Below are 23,055 nucleotides of genomic sequence, written 5' to 3'. Positions count from 1 at the left end.
CATTAATCACACAGAAAGACAAACCGACACATAAAACATATAACATAGGGAGCGGTAGACGGTAGACAAGATGGGGAGAGAGGGGGAAGGACACAAACACAACATTTGAGAACAGGGACCGAGAGATATGGAGACATCGAGAGATCTGAGAGAGGGCGAGGGCTTTGGGGGGGGGGGGCGTGGGAAGGGGGCGGTGGGAGAGGTATAAAACATATGGACACTGCCAGGACTTCCAGGAAAGAAGTTGGAATTTCAAACAAGGTGGATCTGGGGTGAATTAGCGGGGGTAGAAAAGATCAAGGTTTTGGATGGGGGAAGATAAGAGATGGTGGTGAACAGCTGTTTTAAAGACCTGGAGGGAGGAGTGGGATTGAAGGGAGTGAGGGAGTTTGTTCCAGAGGCGGGAGAAAAGAGGAATGAAAGAGTGAAGGTGAGCAGAGAGCCGAGATTTCGGCAGTTTAACCATCAGAGGGTTGCTGGCAGATCTTGTGCGACCTGTAGGAATATTTGGGGGACAGAGCACAGAGAGAGCTGGGGGTGCAAGGCCGGAGAGGAGTCGGTAGAAGACAGAAAGACCACCTACCTGCCTGCGGTGAGTGAGTGAAAGGCCCTCAGAGATAGCTTCATCGCGGGAGATTCCAATAATTCTGAAAGCTTTGGTTTCAACAGCGTGAAGCCGAGCTAGGTGTGAGGCAGGAGCACCGGCCCATAGGGGAGAACAGTATTCCATTGAGCTGCGGATGAAAGCCTTGTATGTGGTGAGGAGCTCAGGTGTGCCGAGGAAGGACTTCGCACGACGGAGGATGCCCAGTCGGCGACTGGCTTTGGAGGCCAGCTTGGAAATGTGGTTTTCCCAAGAAAGATCATGGCAGATAGTGAGACCCAAAATCTTGAGCGACAGAACTTCTTGGAGAGGATTGTTGAGAAAGTAGATGGGAGGGTTGTCCAGTCGATCTTTTCGGAGAGACATAGTAAGAGTGTGAGATTTGTCAGGATTGAAAGACATGTTCCACTTGTTTGACCAGTCTGTGATTTTGTCCAGGTCTTCAGAGAGTGAGGAGGCAGCAGACTGCCGATCTGAGGGAAGAGGAATGGAGCGGCAGAGAGTGGAGTCATCAGCAAAGAGATAGAGAGGATTTTCGAGAGAGTCAGAGAGATCATTGATGAAGACCAGAAAAAGCACGGGGCCCAGAACACTGCCTTGGGGAACTCCAGCCTGAACAGGAAGAGGAGATGAGAGAAACCCATTCAGGGCCACACGTTGACGACGACTAGAGAGGAAGTCCGCCAGCCATGCGTGGAGATTTCCATGGATACCAAAGGAGGAGAGTTTGGTGAGCAGAGCGGGGTGCCAGACCGTGTCGAAGGCACGTGATATGTCGAGGGAGACAGCTCTAATTTCCTGTTTGGCATTGAGGACCTCCATCCATTGTTGAGACAGCAGAAGCAGCATGTCCAGAGTAGAGTGACCTGGTCTGAAACCAAATTGATGATCAGAGATCAAGCCATTGGAGAAGAGGAAAGATTTCATATCCGAAGCAATGATGGATTCCATGACTTTGCTGATAATTGGGAGAAGGCTGATTGGTCTGTAGTTGCTAGGATCTGTTTTTGCACCTTTTTTGTGCAAAGCGGTGATGTTGGCTGATTTCCAAGCAGATGGCAGTTGACCTTGAGCAAAAGAGAGGGTGAAGAGAACAGAGAGAGGGTGAGATAGAGCAGCAGAGCAGGATTTTAGGACCCGTGGGCTGATGCCGTCGGGTCCAGTTGCAGAATCAGAGTCGAGGGTTGACAGAAACTTTTCCACCTTGTCAGGAGGAAAGGACACGGAGTCCAGGAGCAGCAGGGTACGACTGGGTATGGTGGGTACAGAGAGGGATGGGTTTGGGACACAAGATTTAGAGGCAAACACAGAGTTGAGGCATTCAGCTTTTTCACGTGCGGAGTCAGCTGTGTAGCCGTTTGAGGTAAGGGAGGGGATGGAGGGGGAACAAACACCAGAAACGGATTTGACCAGACGCCACCAGGATTTGGAAGAGGGAGACAGATAAGAGAGTTCGGTCTTGAGAACGGAGAGATATTGTTTCCTGGCTCTCCTGAGGGTGGACACACACTTGTTTCGGGCTTTGTGAAAGGAAATGAGATTTCCTTCCGTTGGATTTGCTTTCCAGGAGACGAAGGCAAGTTGTTTCTGGGCAACAGCCTCACCACAAGATTCCGTGTACCATGGACGGGAGGAAGGGTAAGACAACTGAAGACGAGATGGGATAAATCTGTGCATGAGAGAGAGCAATTCACCTCGGAAGAACTCCCAGGATGAGTTGATGTCAGAGGCGGTAGAAATGGGAGACCAGTCCAGATGATTGATGGCTGCTTGAAGACCGTGCCAGTTGGCCTGAGTGAAATGCCAGACTCGTCGACGCTGAGCAGGCTCCCTGAGGATGGTCAGAGAGATGTCCACTTTAACAAGGACATGATCAGATGATCCGATCGGAGCAGAAGAAGAGCAGCAGACATTTTCAGGGAAGTTAGTCATAACCAAGTCCAGAAGAGAAGATGTTCCGTTGACTGAGATCCGGGTCGGGAAATTGACAGATTGTGTCAGTCCCAGTGAGTCGCAGAAGTCCTTTGCTGAGGAGCCATGGCTGGTGAGAGAGGTACCCACACCCAGCCAACTGGCATGGTGACAGTTGAAATCACCACATATGAGGAAGAGAGAGTTGGAATGAGTAGATAGAAGTTGGTCCATATCATCAGACAGCGAGATGTAGATGGAGTCATCACTGTTTGGTGGACGGTACAACACACATATGAACAAGAGGTGGGAGCGAAGGGGAAGCCGTAGCCAGAGGTATTCCTGGGGGTGAGGTGGAGAGAGTGCAGTGCAGGGCGAGTGAGGAAGAGAGTTTTTGATAAAGATAGCAACCCCGCCTCCAGGACGAGGCTCAGGTCTATCATACCGGAGGAGGGAGTAGCCCGGGAGAGATACTATGGAATCAGAGACATCATAAAGGAGGAAAGTTTCTGTTAAGCAGATCACGTCTGGTTTGACAGAAGCAACCTGTATGGAGAGATCAGTTAAGTTTGAACGAAGGCCCCGGATGTTTGAGGTCCATACCGTTAATGAAGAGGAAGGGGGAGCATCAGATACAGAACAGGGGGGAGGAGGGGTAGGGTAAGATGTGGAAGAGGTGGAAGAGGTAGGGAGAGCTGTTGAAGGTGTGTCAGAGATTTCAGAATAGCTCGGAGAAAGGGAAGGATGGGGCGGACAAAAGGTTTGATGGTGATTGGGTGAGCCACAATGAGGTGTTATTTGAGGAGGGGGAAGAGCGAGGCAGAAGGTTGGGGGAGATGGAGGTGAGAGTTTGAAGGGGGAAGAAGCAGGGAGGACGCTTTGAGGAGGGGGAGTGAGAGGGGGGAAATTGAGAAGCAATGAGGGTGGGGAGATTTGAAGGGGAGGGGTGAGGGGGAAGTTTGGGAGGGAAGGGGCAAGGGGAGGGATTTGAAAGGGATGGGATATGGGGGAGATTTGGAGGGGAGGGGTGAGGCAGGAGTCTAGGAGGGGAGGGGCGAGGGGGCGTCTTGGCAGGGAGGGGTGAGGGGGTCGTTTAGGAGGGAGGGGGCAAGGGGGGAGATTTGAAAGGGATGGGTGATGGGGAAGATTTGGAGGGGAGGGGTGATGGGGAAGATTTGGAGGGGAGGGGTTATGGGGAAGATTTGGAGGGGAGGGGTGAGATTGGATTTTTGAAAGTGTACGATTTATGGGAAACGAACATTTATTGCAAAATGAGTTGCTTGTGACCTTCGAGTTAAAAATACGTTTAAGGACGCTGGATGGAGGATGGAGTGCAGGAGAGTTTAGGGAATGTAGAAAAAAGGCACTATAGGAGATGGATATTTTTTTTGGGATGAATTGATTTGGTGAGCAAGTCGAAAGCAGCCTTTTAAAGAAGAAGAAGAAAAAGGTGTTATAAAATATGACGGAATACATAACTTGAGGGGAAAGTGTAAACATTGAAGGTTAATGAGTGAAAACTATCTGGGGAAATGGGGGAGAAACACGTGGTCGAAGAACGAACGAACGAATAAGAATGAATAAACGAATGATAACAGAGAAGGAAAATTTTTTTTTTTTTTTGAGTTGAGATTTACACAAGGAAGTAGGCTATGGGTGAAAAGCCTGGGAATACAGAGAACGAAAGTTATTGGATCACAAAAGACGGACCGCTGAGAGAAAAACAAAGCCTCAAGGTTGTACAGTGCACACTGTACAAGGCCTCAAGACACGACACGGCAAACAGACGATCAATTTATGAAAGATAAACACCGAGAAACAACCAAAGTTGCACACAATAACTTCACACACCGAAAGATAAATACAGTTTCGACAAAATACAATTGTGAACAGACTTAACTTCGAAAAACGTGGAGACCGTGTGGAGCTTCGAAAATCCCTGCCGCCGTCTCCAAGATCTCGCGAGATCACTTGAAATTTAGCTCAGGTGCCTTCCATTTCTCTTGATCATCTTTGTGATGTTTCTACACCTTGATTGGAGTCCACCTGTGGTGAATTCAATTGATTGGACATGATTTGAAAAGGCACACACCTGTCTATATAAGGTCTCACAGCTGACAATGCATATCAGAGCAAAAACCAAGCCATGAGGTCGAAGGAACTGCCTGCAGAGCTCAGAGACAGGATTGTGTCGAGGCACAGATTTGGGGAAGCCTACAAAAAAATTTCTGCTGCATTGAAGGTTCCCAAGAGCACAGTGGCCTCCATAATTCTTAAATGGAAGAAGTTTGGAACAACCAGGACTCTTCCTCGAGCTGGCCGCCCGGCCAAACTGAGTAATCGGGGGAGAAGGGCCTGGGTAAGAGAGGTGACCAAGAACCCGATGGTCACTCTGGCTGAGCTCCAGAGATCCTGTGTGGAGATGGGAGAAACTTCCAGAAGGACAACCATCACTGCAACACTCCAACGTTCTGGGCTTTATTGCAGAGTGGTCAGACGGAAGCCAAACAGTTCAATCTTGGTTTCATCAGACTACAGAATCTTGTTTCTCACAGTCTGAGAGTCCTTTAGGTGCTTTTTTGCAAACTCCAGGCAGGCTTTCATGTGTCTTTCACTGAGGAGAGGCTTCCGTCTGGCCGCTCTGCCATAAAGCCCAGAACGTTGGAGTGTTGCAGTGATGGTTGTCCTTCTGGAAGTTTCTCCCATCTCCACACTGGATCTCTGGAGCTCAGCCAGAGTGACCATCGGGTTCTTGGTCACCTCTCTTACCAAGAACCTTCTCCCCTGATTGCTCAGTTTGGCCGGGTGGCCAGCTCTAGGAAGAGTCCTGGTTGTTCCAAACTTCTTCCATATAAGAATTATGGAGGCCACTGTGCTCTTGGGAACTTTCAATGCAGCAGAAATTTTTTTGTCGGCTTCCCCAGATCTGTGCCTCGACACAATCCTGTCTCTGAGCTCTGCAGGCAGTTCCTTCGACCTCATGGCTTGGTTTTTGCTGTGATATGCATTGTCATCTGTGAGACCTTATATCGACAGGTGTGTGCCTTTTCAAATCATGTCCAATCAATTGAATTTACCACAGGTGGACTCCAATCAAGGTGTAGAAACATCACAAAGATGATCAAGAGAAATGGGAGGCACCTGAGCTAAATTTCAAGTGTCATAGCAAAGGGTATGAATACTTATGTCAATGTTATATTTCAGTTTTTTGTTTTTAATAAATTTGCAAAACTTTCTAAAATCCTGTTTTCTCTTTGTCATTATGGGGTATTGAGTGCAGATTGATGAGGGAAAAAATGAATTTAAACGATTTCAGCATAAGGCTGCAACATAACAAAATGTGAAAAAAGTGAAGGGATCTGAATACTTTCTGAATGCACTGTATATAAACGGGAACTTTATTTGTTGACAATGATAGCAATCAGTGTTATATCCACTTGTATACGATGCCATGCACCAGGATGCAGCACCACCAATACCAGCACTGCATCGTGACAGGAGTTCAAGTCGGACTCGGCCCCAAGGGGAACAAATCCAGGACTAGACATGTCAGAGACGAGCACGTTACCAGCTGAGCTATCCTGCCGTCACTCAGCTAATTAAGGACAGCACCTGGTTTCCCTAAAGGTTTGACATACCTGCGATCTGAGGGGAATAGTTCCGTGGTAAGTACTTGGAGAGAATTCCACGCAGAGATGGAAAGGCCGTTGTAGAGGTAAAGCATTCCAATCATAGTGGCTTGACTGTTACCAAACCACAGTAAGAAGCAGCTGATACCAGAGATGATCATGGATCCACCTGGAGTACAAAAGCCCAGCCGTCAGCATGAGAGTAAATGATGTCACTCTGGCCAGCTTAGTGACGTCACTGTGGTTGACATAACAACATCTGTGATCTGCCTGGTGCAATAGTTATCAATCTCGTGGCCAGCAGTTCACCAACCATTGCGAGCTGTTTTCAAAAAGTACTTTTATAGCTTTGTTGTTTAGACAAATCTAATCTCCCACACACATGACACAGGGAAGCATGTTGACAGGTGAGCAGAGGAGCAAAGGGAAAATGGAAGATAAAGACATCACAGATAGGTCCTCATTGGATGAATATGAATATATATATATATATATATATATATATATATATATATATATATATATATATATATATATATATACATACATATACATACATATATATACATATATATACATATATATACATATATATACATATATATACATATATATACATATATATACATATATATACATATATATACATATATATATATACATATATATATACATATACTGTATATACATATATATACATATATATATACATATATACATATATATATACATATATACATACATATATACATATATATATACATATATACATATATATATATATATTGTTACGGACGGGGTTAAAGATGTTATATTTGCCGAGCGGAGGCTCCGCGACCGAACAGTGCTTCCCTGACGAAAACCCGATTCACCCCAAACTTTGGCCGTATCGCACCGCAGCTGCCCAATATGGAAAACTCTAAACCGACCGAATGCAAAGAGGAAGACGAAGGCAAAGAAAGGTTTGGAAATACTACTAAATTTATTTACTATTTACACACATAAGCAAAAAGAAAGCAGTCACGTTTATTTACAAGCACATGAGACGCAGGTGACACAGTGAAAATACCAGCTTATACAGACTTATTGTTACTACCCAGGGACAAGACAAACGACAGACTACGAACACACTTACACGGGGAATGATGATAGGAATTGGCTGGAAGGAGAGGAAAGTCCACTGGGTCCGGCAGCACGATCCACACGTTGGGCAGCCGCCGTTCCTTTGCGGCCCTGCTCCGAACTGCCGTCCAGGCCCCTAAGCGGCTGGCGAGCGTTGTTGCTGCTGCTGCTGTAGACGCTACCGCTCACGAGCGAGGTGACGAATAGCAGGCTTGGTGCTTCCTTGGATGATCTCTGCTTGTTGGACCTCACAACTCGGCTCTTTCTTGGACCCTCTCTCTTCTCAGCTCATCTGCCTTGGACCTTGTTGCGACTCTCTTAAAAGCTCCTCTTCTTTCTCAGCCCATCTCATGTCTCTCTCTGGGAATGTACCGCTGCGGGTTATATAGGCCCCGCCCCTCAACCTTTGCGAACCTCCCCCAAACGTTCTCTCTCCGCCCTCTCAAGCCAAACCCCTGGCTCATGGTTGGTCGAGTGGGGCTGGCTCACTCCTCCCCTCTATGACGAGGTGGAGACACGCCTTTCTTCTCCGACCCTGCCTCATGGTCAATGGCGGCAATTGGAGGGGAGGTAATTGCCAATCGACGAAAGGGGGAATGGAGGTTTTTGGGAATGGGAATGAAGGGAATCTATCTCTTTTTCACTCGGTGCAATGGAGTATTTAAGTTAATGGGAGACACAGCCTTACCCTAAGACACATAATAAGATATAAGCTATCGAACAGGGGTATTCTATGATTGGCTGACGTGGATGCTTTATGGACTAATTACCGAGACGCCCTTTGACCTTTACACAACTCCGGAGGCAGGAGGCGCCATATCCAACCAATGTTCATCACCACAATTTACCACAACAATACACACAATAAAAAAAATGCCATCCTCATATCCGCAACAATATATATTGTTACGAATTCATGTGAATTACTATTCAGGTCTTTGCTTATCAATGTGTAGTCGATTAAAGGTTGTTGTGATTAAAGGGTCAGGAGCCCTTCTGGGAAAAAGGAGACCGGAAACGGAAGGAAAAAGACACGAGGTCCTGGAGAAGCGACGATCTTCTTCTTCCTCGCCGAGCTCCGAGGCGAGGGTATCGATATCGAGCAGCGTCTGACGCTGCGTTGGGAAACCCATCTGGCGAAAGGAATTACCCCTTGACACATCAAGTTGCCGTGGGTTCGTGCACGGAACCCAGCGTCCTACACAGTTCGCCTCACCGTCTACAAGGACGCGTACGGGTCGCACCTTGGGCCTTGCGCGCTGGACAAGCCGCGCGTTGCTTTGCCCGCATTGCTTGGCAAGGAGGTGCGCGCTGCAACCGTTGTTCCCGGTACGTGACGTGCACGTTTGGGAGCACGTCAGCCAGGGGTTCGTTCAACCGCCCGTGTGCGGAGAAGCCGACCATCATCTTGGTTAGGAGGGGCCCAGAGACATTGTGAGGGACAGAGACCAAAGGGGTCGTGAGTACCCAAGGGGTCGGGAGTGGGGGAAAGGGGACACACATATATAAGATGGCCATCTTAATCATATTGGTGCTTGATTGTTGATTGTGGATTGTTGATGGTTGTTGATTGTTGATTCCTTGGGGGAATATATTATTGAGTACTCTGGATCCTTGGTGTGGGGTTTCTTATTGACTGGAATTCATATTGATTGCGTTACGAAAGCGTATAAATCATATATCTTTCTGGCGGGGTGCCTCCCACGGTCCGGGGGTCACCGAGACCAGGTAGTTACCGGGGGGACCACGTAACAGAATTGGGGGCTCGTCCAAATTACGATTGGCGGATTCGCAATTGGGTCTACATCCGGGATCTAAAATTGTATAAAATAATAAAATAATATTTTTATTAATTAAAATTTATTAATTAAGTATTAATTGGTAAATTTTTGGGGAAATTGGGGGTAAAGTCTTGGGTGAAGGTTAACAGGTGTTAACGATAGGCACCATGGCGTTTGTGGCACAGAACTTTGCGGTAACACCGAGTGAGGCACAGTTCCGTGCGTTACTAAAGTCGGACCTCTTGAAATTGGCCAAACATTTTAACTTGGAGGTCCGAACTAATTTGAGGAAGGCAGAGTTGCAGACCACGGTGATACAATCTATGGTGGGATTAGGAACATGGGACGAGTTAGCCTGGCAGTGGCTACCCGAAGAACCAGAAGATGTTGAGCTCCGGAAACTGGAGTTGCAATTACGGAGCCAGGAACGGATCAAAGAAGAAGAAAGGAAAGCAGAAAAGGAAAGAGCAGAAGAAGAAAGGAAAGCAGAAAAGGAAAGAGCAGAAGAAGAAAGGAAAGCAGAAGAGAGGAGAGAAGAGAAACAAGCAGAGGAAAGGAGAGTGGAACGAGAACTCCAGGAAAGGTTAGCAGAAGAAGAAAGGAAAGCAGAAAAGGAAAGAGCAGAAGAAGAAAGGAGAGTGGAACGAGAACTCCAGGAAAGGTTAGAAAGGATGAAAACAGAGGAAAGGAAAGCAGAAGCAGAGGAGAGGAGAGCTGCAAGGGAACTCGAAGCAGAGGAGAGAAAAGCGGAAAGGGAATTAAAGGAACGTGACATGGCGCTTCAGCAAGAAATTAAATTCAAGGAGCTGGAGTTAATGAGAGAACGGGGAGAGGTACCACCCTTGCTGACGGGGTCGACACCTAGCCAGAACACCTGGGATGTGGGCAGACATGTGAGGCTGGTTCCACCCTTCAGTGAAAAGGAAGTCGCTAAATTTTTTCCACACTTTGAGAAAGTGGCTCGACAGTTAAACTGGCCGGAGGAGGCCTGGACCATACTAGTGCAAAGTGTGCTGGTGGGAAAAGCTCAAGATATTTATTCGGCGCCACCAATGGACCAATGTGCAGATTATGAGGTATTGAAGAAGCACATCCTCAAAGCCTATGAGTTGGTTCCGGAAGCTTACCGGCAAAAATTCAGGAATGCCAGGAAGAGGGAGAGTGAGACCCATGTGGAGTTTGCTAGAGTGAAAGAAAATATGTTTGATCGGTGGTGTGAGTCAAAAGGAGTCGGGAACGACTTCGAAGCATTGCGTGACCTGATGCTGGTGGAGGAATTTCAACAGTGTGTCCACGAGGACATCAAAGTGTACCTGCAGGAAAAGAAAGTACCGAAGTTGTGGGACGCAGCCACCATGGCAGATGATTATGCCTTAACACACCGGATAGGGGTCCACGAACCTAACTCCTCGCCTAGATCTCCGCAGGGGAGGTGTGGAACAGCAGGTGCAGAGAACGACAATACATGGCGGCGGCCGCGAGATGATTATGGGGACAATGCTGATACCCGAACTGTTCGAAATCAGGGGGCTACGGGCCCAAGACAAACTTATTTTTCGGGGGGCCCGAGGCAGACCACGAGTTTTTCCTCCGGGCCTACTTGCGCTTTTTGCAAGAACCCTGGACACTTGATGTCCAGTTGTTACCTCATGAAAAGGGAAAACCCAGAGCGGAGTCCGACTATTACCACTCCGAATGCGATGGCAAGCGTAAGAAATCGCCCACAGAAGAGTTACCAACCATTTATTTATGAGGGGTTGGTCTCACTCAAGGGAGACTTGACTAACCCAAGACCGGTTAGGGTTTTGAGGGACACCGGAGCCCATCAATCCTTAATGCTTGAGGGCATTTTGCCATTGTCAAAGAGTACCGCAACTGGTGATAGTGTTCGGTTACAAGGGATCGGTGGCTGTGTTAGTGCCCCACTTCATGTCATCCATTTGGAATCCAATTTGGTGTCAGGACCAGTCACCGTCGGTTTACAAGCCACGCTCCCTGTGGAGGGAGTATCTGTGATTATCGGGAATGATTTGGCCGGGGGGCAAATTTATGGTAACCCGAGGGTTGGTAAAGAGCACAGCAGGGAGAATAACACCACACCAGCTCGGGATGGCGACAAAAGTTCCAAGTTATTTGTAGGGGGACTGAACTTCAACACAGAGGAAGAAGTTCTGACCTCTGTCTTCAACAGATATGGGCCGCTGGTGGAAGTGCGGGTGGTAAAAGACAGGGAAACGCAACGGTCAAGAGGGTTCGGCTTTGTCACGTTTGCAAGCACAAGAGACGCCAGGGAGGCAGAGAAGAATTGGAATGGTAAGGATTTGGAAGGTCGGACCATAACAGTAGGGAAGGCATTTCGTAGGCGTCGAGAGGTCTACAGAAGAGGACCACTTGGCGGTAGTTTTGGTGTTGGCAGCAGCCGATATTACTATGGAGGCTCCCAGAGTTACGGCACCTCCCAAAGGAATGAATGTCAGAGCACTGGCCGGGAAGGAGACCGCCAGTCAGGTAACGGCTGGGACAAGGGGTCCCACCGTAACTGTTAGGAGTCTGGAGAAGTTGAAGCACTATATACGGTGGAGCCGCCGAGCCGGGGCTCCTACACGGACTAACCGTGAACGCCACGTTCTTAAAGGCGTCCAGGTAGTGAACTTTCCTGCACGGACTAACCGTGAACTCCACGTTCTTAAAGGCGTCCATGTAATGAACTTTCCTCCCCGGACTAACCGTGAACTCCACATTCCTTAAGGCGTCCATGTAGGGAATACTCAGCTGGGCCTCCCGAAAAAGTGCTATCGAGAGGTTTAACTTTGGGGCTTTCGTCACCACCTCTTAACCGTCATTCAAGAGAAACTAGAAGTGGTTGACGCTTGGTCCAGAGGGAATTAATCTAGGGGATTGGGTGAAATATTGTTGCTTTATTTTTAAGTGATGACTGTGCCCGGGGGGAACTGATGATTTGGGGGGGGGTGAGTTATCTGGTTTGTTTATCCAAGTTGGCCGGCAAAGAAAGTTTTCGCTGGGTTCAAACTTTCTTTCTTGAAGGGGGGGGAGTGTTACGAATTCATGTGAATTACTATTCAGGTCTTTGCTTATCAATGTGTAGTCGATTAAAGGTTGTTGTGATTAAAGGGTCAGGAGCCCTTCTGGGAAAAAGGAGACCGGAAACGGAAGGAAAAAGACAAGATCCTGGAGAAGCGACGATCTTCTTCTTCTTCCTCGCTGAGCTCCGAGGCGAGGGTATCGACCCTCCCCCGGCCCCCCTGAGCCCCGCATGAGGCCGCGGCCACATAGCCTATGTTACCCCCCCCCCTCCCTCCCAGACAATGTTGTATTTGTATGTGTACCCCGAGTAAAGTATACAAGTGTTTATAGCTTGAGTGCCCGGCATTGCTCAAGTGAAAAAGAAACATTAACATATTTGAAATGAGGGCAAATATAATGGAAAAGCAATTACACCCAAATCAGAATCCATCACAAATGTCAAATCATCATTTTACCTTTTCGTTGAATATATGCTGGTGAATGTGCCGTTCATCACATCTCCGAGTTAAGTATGATGGCGTTCAGGAACTTCGACCACTCCCGGAATTGTTTTTATTTGTGTTCAAATGTCTGGTAATTGTTTTTTATTTATTTATGCGAATGTGTACTTGTATATAATTGTCATTAATCAAAAAGGCTTAGAAACGATGGAGCAATTTTTTTACAAAAAAAAAAAAAAAACGAACTTTTTTTTCAAAATAAATAAATCTATTTTTGCCTAAAACACTCCCATGCACTCACTGATGAACCTCTGAAAGTTGGACGAAGATCCATTCAGCCATCTCTGAGAAAAATGGCACACACAGACCAACTGCTCTCTTATCTAGTAGATATACCTTTGCAATTTCGTTAATGAGTTCCTGGTAGTTGTTTGCAGACGAGATCATTGTGGCAGCTTCAAGAATCTGAAGGTTCTTCATGACCTCGTTTTTCTTTTGTTCTAGTGATGAACTGCAGTTCTCATCCATACGTCCAAGCCGTCTCCTCATCATGTGTTCATATGCAAACGCCTGATTGGAGCAGGCAAGTGGAGGAAAAGTGAAGAAAGAGTGATAAATTGCATCTAAACTTTGGCAATTTCAATGTCAGGTTCAGGAAACAATCAAGACAAGCAAAGATCTTTTTATTTTTCTACAGTGAAACATGTGCTTTATTAAGGTCACAGAGTAACAATGTACAGTCGTGCCCAAAACTATTGGCACCCTTGCACTTTTTTCAAATAACTCAAAACTTTCTCTAAAAATAAGTTGAAATTGACAAAAGTTTGAATTTTGATTTGACAAAAATTTACAAAAAAATTGGTCTCCACAATTCTTTATTTCACTGTTAATATTACAGAACCTTCGTTTTTGATTCAGAACTTAATATATCTTTTTATATCAGAAAATAAAAAGAAATGGCATTGACAAAATTATTGACACCCCAGACTTAATATTTGGTAGCACAGCCTTTGGACAAAATAACTGCAGTCCAGCATTTCCTATAGCCATGAATGAGCTTCCTACACCTCTCTACTGGCAGTTTGGCCCACTCTTCTTGTGCAAACTGCTCCAGTTCTCCCAGATTGGAAGTGTGCCTTCTCCAAACTGTTGAAGTGTGTTTGGGGTCATTGTCCTGCTGCAAGACCCATGATCTTCGACGGAGACCCAGCTTTCTGACACCAGGTTGAACATTGTGCTCCAAAATGCCTTGGTAATCTCCTGATTTCATGATGTCATGCACATATTCATGGCACCCAGAGCCAGAGGCAGCACACCAACCCTAAGACATAACTGAACCTCCTCCATGTTTGACTGTAGGGAAGGTGTTATTTTCTTTGAAGGTTTCGTTTTGTCTTCTGTTAACATAGAGATGATGTACTTCACCAAAAAGCTCTAATTTAGTCTGATCTGTCCACAGGACATTCTCACAGATGGATTTTGGCTTGTTCAGGTGTGTTTTGGAAAACGCCAGTCAGGCTTTCTCAGCAGTGGGGTCCTCCTGGGTCTCCTACCATAGAACCCCCTTTCATTGAGTTGGTGACGGATGGTGCGAGTTGAAACTGTCATACCTTGTGACTGAAGGTCAGCTTGAATCCGTTTGGCAGTTGATGGAGGTGCTTTCTCCACCATTCAAACAATCCTTCACTGTAATCTTCAATCAAGTTTTCTCTTGCGGCCACGTCCAGGGAGTTTGGCTACAGTGCCATGGGCCTTAAACTTCCTGATAACATTGCGTACGGTGGACACAGAAACATCAAGGTCTCTGGAGATGGACTTGTAGCCTTGAGATTGTCCATGCTTGTCTACAATCTTGTGTCTGACCTCCTCAGACAATTCTCTGTTTTTCTTTCTTTTCTCCATTCTCACTGCGGTACACACAGTGACACAAAACAGCAGAATGACTCCTTTTCTCTATTCAAACTGGTTGAATGAGTGATTTTTATATTGCAGGCACCTGCAACTCACCACAGGTGAGTTCAATTCCGAGGTAAAGGAGAATCACCTGCTTGAAATCTAATTATTTCTCACAACTTACAAAAGGTGCCAATAATATTGTCCAGGCAATTTTAGGATTTCTGTGTGGAATAAGCCAAGATTTAGTCATTCTTTCAGCTTTTTTTTGGTTTTGTTCAACTGCAAACCAAAGAAATACATATGTGGATACCAAAAGATTTTTTTTATTTCAACAATTTTCTGGAAGAAATGGTGCGCTATTTGAAAAAAGTGCAAGGATGCCAATATTTTTGGCCACAACTGTACAAAGTTTCATTGCTGCAGTTCACACCTGCTCTGACTTGGCGGGTGTTTTCAAGATGTCCAGCAACGTTTCCCCGGATTGCGCTCTGATCATGTCCACAATGTGTTGCTTTGTCCTGCAATGAGGAAGTCAATCAAGTTCCTTGCTGTAAACGGGGAAAGCGGGGCAAACGGGTAAACCTTTGACAAACAGCCAATAGTCAATGATCTCGGTAGTCTTCCTGTTACAAGTGGGCAAGCTTTACAGCCTTTCGGTATCAAAGTTAAAATTTGCGAAAGAGATTGCATGACTAAAGTAAACATAGATCTGCATTCGCATTTGCTGCCCAACCCGCTTGTAACCTGAGCAGCAAGGTATGCATGCCGTCATCTGCCTTTGGAACATCAAACTTGTTCTTGAGCATGAGGGAGATTTCGGTCTTGGCCAGCTGGGCCTCCCTGGTGGTGTCAGCAGCCTCCATGGTGTCTCCTGGAAAACAGTACCAGTAAAGATTACTTCCATCGATCGCTTCCCACTTTTACTTCACTCATCCCTATGGGTAATATTAATTCTAGCAGTTCAAGTTTTAAGTAGAAAATAATGCCCGAAATTGCATCGATAGATTTTTTTTTAAATCAAATTAGTATGTGCTTAAAATAAATGCCATCCTGAAATTATGCAAACCAGGAAATAGGCATCCACAACCACCCTTGACCATGTCGTGGAATGTTGGCAGAGACCCTTGTGCGAATGAGATGAAAAAGGACAACTGGAACTGGAAGTTCCGGTCAACACAAGGTTCAGGATAATATTGTAGCTCTCTCATTATCTTCTATGTTGTCTAGTGTGACACACTGGCAGCAATTGTGACACACCGCAGAAACGCCGTGTATGCTAAAAATTAGAAATGGTGCAAACATAATTTTCGAGCTTGAGCAGAAAAAAACCTTTCAAACAAATGGAGCCAAGTTAGTGTTTCTACCTGGTACATTCTTGGAAAAATCTTGGAAAATTGATTTGGGATTCCTGCCTTTTCCCGTTTTTTATTTTTGGTCCGGGTTCAAACCATCAAGTGTACACATGCTTGCACTTGTGCAGTGTACTCTGTGCACCTCCTTTCCCAACACCAAGGAAAGACTCATCAACTTGTATTTTATGGCCTTCGAAGCCACCAAGTTGACTAAACAAGAAATATGTGCAATGGTAAAAGCTTCATAGAAAGTTGCATGACGATTGGATGGAAAATGCGGGAGCATTCCAAAAAAAAAATCTGTTTTCTACAGGCACGGGTTGCAGGGTGTTTTGCATCACAGGAATAAACAGCCTCAACCTCATGGCCTCGGCCGAATAAGTCGATCAAATCAAGAGAAAGGGGGAAATAAACTAATGATGGTGAGCAAAGCGAGAGGTGTTATATATATATGTAAGCATGTAAGGTGGAGCCTGGGGACTTGGATTCGTATTATTTTGCACCTCTCTTGCCCAGCGAATCACACTGTTGCCATCTGGGAAATGCCCACAATGCTTTGTGCAGCTACTACGTCATTTCACACTCAAACACACGTCACCATGACAACCCCCACAAACATTTAGTGATTTGGCACTCTTGCAATTTTCTAGAACAATGTACAGGCTAACCTTGAACATTAGCTTGAAAACAGCTTTCTGCATAAAATTGACAGCAACTTTGAAGTGCAAGGACATATTAAAGCTACAAGAGGAGTTGTACAAAATATATATATACACAAAGAATTAAGTTAAGCACCCCCCCCGTTTTTTTACAACCTCGCACATTACAAGTTTGTTGTCGTCAAAACAGTGTAATATACCCATGATATTGCTATATTTTCTGGAGAAGTGATATTATGGTCACATAAAAACATAACAATCATGCCGTTTTCAATATTTTATTCTGAATAATTAAAGGTGAAATTTTTTGGGAATTTTAGGCATATTTGCACCTCAATTTAAGTATGGAGCTATAGGTCCATCACGGACAGTGTGGATGACGTTTATGTTTTCTAACGTACAGTCATTGTTCTGAGAAGACCTCTAGCGATCTTTGCGTCAATAACGTGTGGAGGACCCACGTGATCGGATCACTGACTCAACCCTACGTCTCATAGACCCTGTAAGCCGTCGTATGCGTTGCTGTGGCAGGTTGTTCCATTCCCGATGTAATGCACGTTCCAATTCATCCAGATTGGCTATTGGAGGGACCATCTTCGCAATTTGTCGTCCCAACATGTCCCAAACGTGCTCGAGGGGGTTCAGGTCAGGACTGTACGCAGGCCAGGGGATGGTTGTCACAGCACCTTGCTCCAGCAAGGCTCGGACGCGTCTCGCACGGTGAGGCCTGGCGTTGTCATCCATGAAGATGGGTCTGCTGGCGAGGGTGTGGTCATCGAAGTGCGGGATTACGGTGGTATTCAGGATTTCCTCGGCATATCGCTCTCCGTTGAGGTTACCTCGCACAGTTATCAGGTCCAACTTACAGTCATGGGAGAAGCATCCCCAGACCATAATCGAGCCACCACCAAAGGGTACCGTTGGTTGAATGTTTTTAGGTGCATACGCGGTGTTTTTGTGGCGCCACACCCGAACACGCCCATCTGTCACGTACAGCAAGAACCGGCTTTCATCCGACCAATGAACTCGCCTCCAAGACCGGATGTTCCATCCACGTCGCGCTAGGCACCATGCCAAACGCTCCCTCTGATGTCGTTCGAGTAGCCTTGGACGCTTGATCACTCGTCTTGACCTTAAACCGGCCGATTTCAGGCGGTTCCACACGGTACGGTGACATAGCCTTCTGTTGGGCAGCCAGTTGTCCTTCAGGAAATGGCTCGAGGCGAAGGGATATCGTCGCACCAGTCTCAAAAGCGCTCTATCTTGGCGGACTGTTGTCACGCGAGGTCTTCCAGACCTTGGGCGGTCCTTCACCGCATCCGTTTCCTGGTGTTTCTGCACCAACCGACTGATCACCGAATGGTGGTAACCAAACGTTCGAGCTACAGCTTTTCTGGACATTCCGGACTCGATCATGCCTATTATCCGCCATCGTTCTCCGTCCGACAACCGTCTACGAGCCACCATTACGAGAAAATGACCATGTAACCCCCACACGAGCTCAGGCGTGACTTGCAATAACCCGTGATGATAGTGCATTTACAGAAAATCACGACCACGTGGATGATAACACGTGCTGCACGAGCGATGGGCGTCACAGATGAGTGCACTCATCTGCATTTCATCAATGGATAATTGCTAATGTCATACCAATCATTATTTGATCTCACATACCTTAGAATATATGCCAATGTATACATATACATAAAGAATATATATTAGGGGGTGCTTACCTTAATTCGTTGTGTAGGGGTGCTTAACTTAATTCTTTGTGTATAAATAAACAAATTGAAACTTGTGGACAGGAGGTGATTAAAACCATGAAACCACTCGATGACAATAACTACAACCAGAACTCAATGGGGCAGGAATCAGGATGTGTATGGACCAAATTGTGTCGAAAAGTGTCCTTTACTCACCGACCAGCATGCTGAGGCTCGGCACGTCGCCAAGATCGTGGAGCAACTCATGAAGTGGGTCATTGTGGTCTACCGCGATGGTGTCCTCGTGTTCCAGAAGCAGCTGTTGCATCATGACATACATACAACCGGTGAACACAGCTTTTGCATGGCAGTGGACATCACATAAATGTGGTTGATGTACATCATTTGAGAGTAGTAGGGAATTGTGGGAGGGATTGGTGTATTAGCATCAGTAGGGGGGAGGGGTTGGTTTGTCAGCACCAGTAGGGGTGAGGGGTTGGTGTATCTGCACCAGTACTTTACCATGTGTGTATTAATTATCTCCTCAACGGTCGTATGCACCACGGGTTTGATTGACTGTCACTAGATCAGAGTATTCATCAATGTTGAACATCTCTTCTGGATCCAAGACTTCACAGGCTTCTTCAAAGAACTCCCTGCGAACGGAAGTTCAGGACGAATGCTCTGATCTGGTGACAGTGTAAACTAAAGGTGGACACTGGACTTGACAAATGAACAAGTTAGACAAGCATCTTTTAACAAAAAAAGATGACGACCATTAGACCTGATGATGAATGTGGTTCTAGGTTATGCTTTAGGCTTTATAACATTACCATGTATAATTACAATACCGTATTATCAGTAAATCCAAGTTCAAAGTTAAGCTACACCATTTGAAAACAAGCTGTTCAGTGAATCTTGTATTAACCTTCAGCCAGTTTGAGATTCATTCACCAACAATTCACAATACACGTTAGCTCACAAAATGACCACCATGACTCAGATACAAATTACGATCCGTACAATTGATGGAAAAATATCATTTTGTAATCAATGATCTTGAATATCTAATCCCTCAAATATACGACAGTAGACTGACAAGATGGAGTGTTATACCTAAACTTTTGGTGAGCAGACAACAAGTAGTCATTCATGGAGGCCATGTGGGAGCTCTCGCCATCGAATAACTTTCCTGCAGCTGCAAACTGGAGAACTTTGGCCACAGAACCCAAATTCCGGCGCTGCTCAGCCTGTAGTTGACCACCGGCAAGGACATCCACCACATCAAAAGCATCCGGCGCTACGATGGCTGGGTTCATGTAGCGGTAGTAGAGAAGGTTTCCCACGATCTGCCAGGGACAAGAACTTGGTATTCTACTGCATGTCTGAACCGGTTGATAAAAATCGCCCTTTTTGTGCAGGACACTATGTCTGTTCTCTGGATACAATGAAAATTTATATGTATTTTTTCACCTTGAGTAACTCATCTTGATTGGCATCAGGGAACTTCTCCTGGAGGGAATTTTTGAGAACTTTCGCCATATAGCGCATACCATACCTGCAAGATAAAAAAAAATACGGATTCAAAATCTAGCGATTTCCAAGATGACCTCAAAAGGCCTCCACTGCGTCTCAGCCGGAATAAAAATCTAGCGATAAGTTGCGCTGCAGGACTGAATGCAGATCATTGACCACAAACACAGACCAAAGCCAAATAAACGTTGGAAGTGCAAGCCGTACGGGATCTTATGCACTGCTGAGGTTATGGAACGCAGGAGTCGATCGGCAGCATTGCAAAGGCTGTGGATCGAACTCTCAACTTTTCTTCTCACCTCCACATGGCAGAGAGCCTGCTCTGGAGCAACGTCGTATGGCAGATGGCTACATGTGGCACAGGGAAGTTTGAAAGCTCAGAAACGGAGAATCAGTATTTAAAAATAAATACAGTAAAACCTCCTGTCCACATTTACTGATAAAATACAGTAAAAAACGTCATTGGCATATGATGGTGGGTTCAAATTTGACCTTTTGTTTTTAAAAAGGCAGGGCAATGTCAGTAGATTCATCTTTGTTAGTGGAAGTCAATAACATGTTTATAATCACATTTTCTGCTTTAATGAATGTTGAAAGTGCTAAAAAAAACACAACATGGTGGCAAGTGGCAAGAAACAGGGTGGGCGGCTGACAATCACAATTACATTTCTGGTGAACAAAAACAGAGCTTGAGATTTACAGTAATAGTGATGGATTGCATGGTACGGGTTATTTCAAGTCATGGTAAGGGCATAATCACCAGGATCAACAACCACGACAAACCAGAGAAAATTCCCAGATTCCTAGTGGAAGTGTCGTTACCTTGCCTCACCAGTCTGAGACTCCATGTGGTTGACCCAGGCCTTGTAGACCTCTACAGGGTTGATGTTGATGTGCAGAGTATTGTCATTGATGACATCCTGGATGAAGGGTGCGAGGAGGTCTCTCAGGGAGTTCTGACCCCTTGGTCCACGATTGAAGCTCAACACCATTTTGATAACTGTTGGATTGCCTGTAACGATTTCTTGGAGATGGTCGACTTTGCATCTGACGGGCGGGTTTGAAGGAAAATTAAAGATTGCTTGATCTACTAATCATTGTTCATAAACTCTCATTCTCACAACTGCACTTCACTCTTATCTCAGGAATAACGTTCAACGAGCACGTGCACACAATGTAAACATGAGCATGGAAAAATTCATGGAAATCGACTGATGTTGCTTCTCCAGTTTCTTCCTAAAACTGCAATCAAACGTTTTTCCAGAATTTTGTTTCGCTTTTATGCACACGCATCAATATCACTGCATCTCTCTACATTTGACGCACAATCGGTCTCATTTCCCATTGGCAATTTCCTCATATGAAGGAAAATGAGAAAGTCGGTGGTTCTCAGTAATCTTCCTTTGTGGGGCGAAATTGCCCATGGGAAATGCTTCGGACTAAAGACCGATTTCTCCATATACAGACTCTGGTACAGTGTTAGCAAATGTGTGTGTGCTCTGTCGCAGTCTTTGAATCGCTTCGAGTGGCTCTCGCATACCAAATAAACTTATCGTTTGCTACTGAAGCACCTTGTTATATGGCAGACCTACACCGAGAGCAACCGTCAACTACCTCCTCCCAAGTGGATGGATCGACATCAAACTGCTGGGGATCCTTTTTCAGCACATCAAATCGTACGTTGGGCCACCTTATTTAATGTGGAGCATCTAAAAGCTCACCATAGGACATGTACTTTGGAATGCGCTCATCTTCCATGTGGTGGACACATCATGCCTATCGCAGCGGTCTCCTTTTCAGGATCGTGCAAAAACGTCATGTCTTGCACATGTCTAGAATTAGTACATCCGGTATTTTGTCACCCTCTAATAACTAGGATGCGATGTAAACAACATTGATGGATGTCCCATCCCATAATGATTATTATTTTAGGCCAATTGAGAGTCCAACCTATTCACAGGCAGTGGAGACGGTATTGCACCATGGCCTGGGGCTCATGACGAGTGCTGGAGCAGAAACTGCATCGTCAGCAAAGAGCTTTTCATGGACGAGAGAATTTGACAGAACTTTAGTTTTGTCCATAGCTGAGTCAAAGTGAAAAAAAGCTTACCATAGCTTCTTGTGTGAGCAGCAATCCCCAAATTGAGGAAAGTTGTTGGAGCAGTAGGGAGAAGAATATTGCAAAAGGGAAAGCTGACAATGTGGGTTTAAAATGAGAAACTCCTCAATCGGGCTAACTTTGTGTTGAACAGGAAACTGCTCGAAGAGTGCCAGCTGTTAACATGTTACAAATCTCCTGGGAGCAAAACCCAATTTGTGTACACGGGACTCACATGACGCTGGTGTTCGATAAATTAAGCTATTCAATGCATCAATGGTGAACATTAAATACTGTTTGATATTTAATGTGGATTGGTGGAAATAGCTAGGCAGTTCAATTGTCAAAACAAATTACAGCACAGCAACTCGCATTTACCGTACGCTCTTTGAAACGTTAGCAAAAAAAAATAAAATAATAAATCACAACCTTTTGTAACAAACCAATGATGTGAAAACAACAATTAGAGTTCGTAGTATATTTGTTTCAATTACTAGTCGGGCCAAATCAGCACCTTTTCGTAGGCAAAACTATTTATACTTGGGCCAAGGCTCATAATAGAGCTGACACACACACACACACACACACACACACACACACACACACACACACACACACACACACACACACACACACACACACACACACACCTGGGGGGAAAGTGCCATCACTACCGCCACTTCCCGGGATACTCTGGGTACCAGTAACATCATAACAAAAGCGCCACTTTTCTCACTGTACTCAGAGGTGCATTTCCCAAGAGGAATTTCCTCCTCCCTATGGATGCCAACCAATCGGGATTTTCCGTGCTCTACCTTTTCAAGCAAGCACGTACCATTTTAAAAATCTTTGGTACGACTTGAACCGGTCCAAAACGGATGGGTGTTTTTTTAGGAGAAAACCATCTCCTTACTGAATGGCCGTTGTTTCCCTATGGGAGCTCATCCGCCCTTTGCCAGGTCTTCTTTTTGGTCCTGGCAGGGTGTTACAGTCATCCTCCCCACTAGCACAGCCAGTGATGGGCGTCGGTTTAGTCACAGATAACCCAACCATGCGGTAGCCTCCATCTTGAATTGCTTATGACCTTGAGTCAAAACCAAAATGTGCTCTGGCACCATGTGTAGACCAGAGCAGGCAGTGCAGGCAGATTTCACCCTCACTGAAGATCGCCCCAGTCAGGCATGGATTATATTAATCAGACTCGGTGGGCCGAATGACCTCCTGCATTGAGGTTCCTTGGAAGGGAACTCATCTTGGAGACGTTAAGAGCACTTTTACCATG

The 23,055-nt window shown here is 45.6% G+C and overlaps 1 protein-coding gene across 1 annotated transcript in view; it reads right to left on the bottom strand.

Annotated features, from left to right (window-relative positions):
- The window catches only part of IQGAP2 (IQ motif containing GTPase activating protein 2), a 151,841-nt gene that overhangs the window by 16,555 nt on the left and 112,231 nt on the right, over positions 1-23,055 (bottom strand). The window contains 11 exon segments of the mRNA XM_078781856.1: positions 6,154-6,313; positions 12,929-13,102; positions 14,859-14,946; positions 15,173-15,299; positions 18,359-18,461; positions 18,665-18,715; positions 18,717-18,798; positions 19,259-19,491; positions 19,616-19,700; positions 19,883-20,023; positions 20,498-20,722. Coding sequence (XP_078637982.1) covers positions 6,302-6,313; positions 12,929-13,102; positions 14,859-14,946; positions 15,173-15,299; positions 18,359-18,461; positions 18,665-18,715; positions 18,717-18,798; positions 19,259-19,491; positions 19,616-19,700; positions 19,883-20,023; positions 20,498-20,722 — 1,321 coding nt within the window. The 3' untranslated portion in view covers positions 6,154-6,301.

The sequence above is a fragment of the Myxine glutinosa genome, chromosome 7, assembly GCF_964187855.1.
Source record: "Myxine glutinosa chromosome 7, kmMyxGlut1.1, whole genome shotgun sequence".
Classification (NCBI taxonomy): Eukaryota; Metazoa; Chordata; class Myxini; order Myxiniformes; family Myxinidae; genus Myxine; species Myxine glutinosa.
This window is presented reverse-complemented; position numbering and strand designations above follow the sequence as displayed.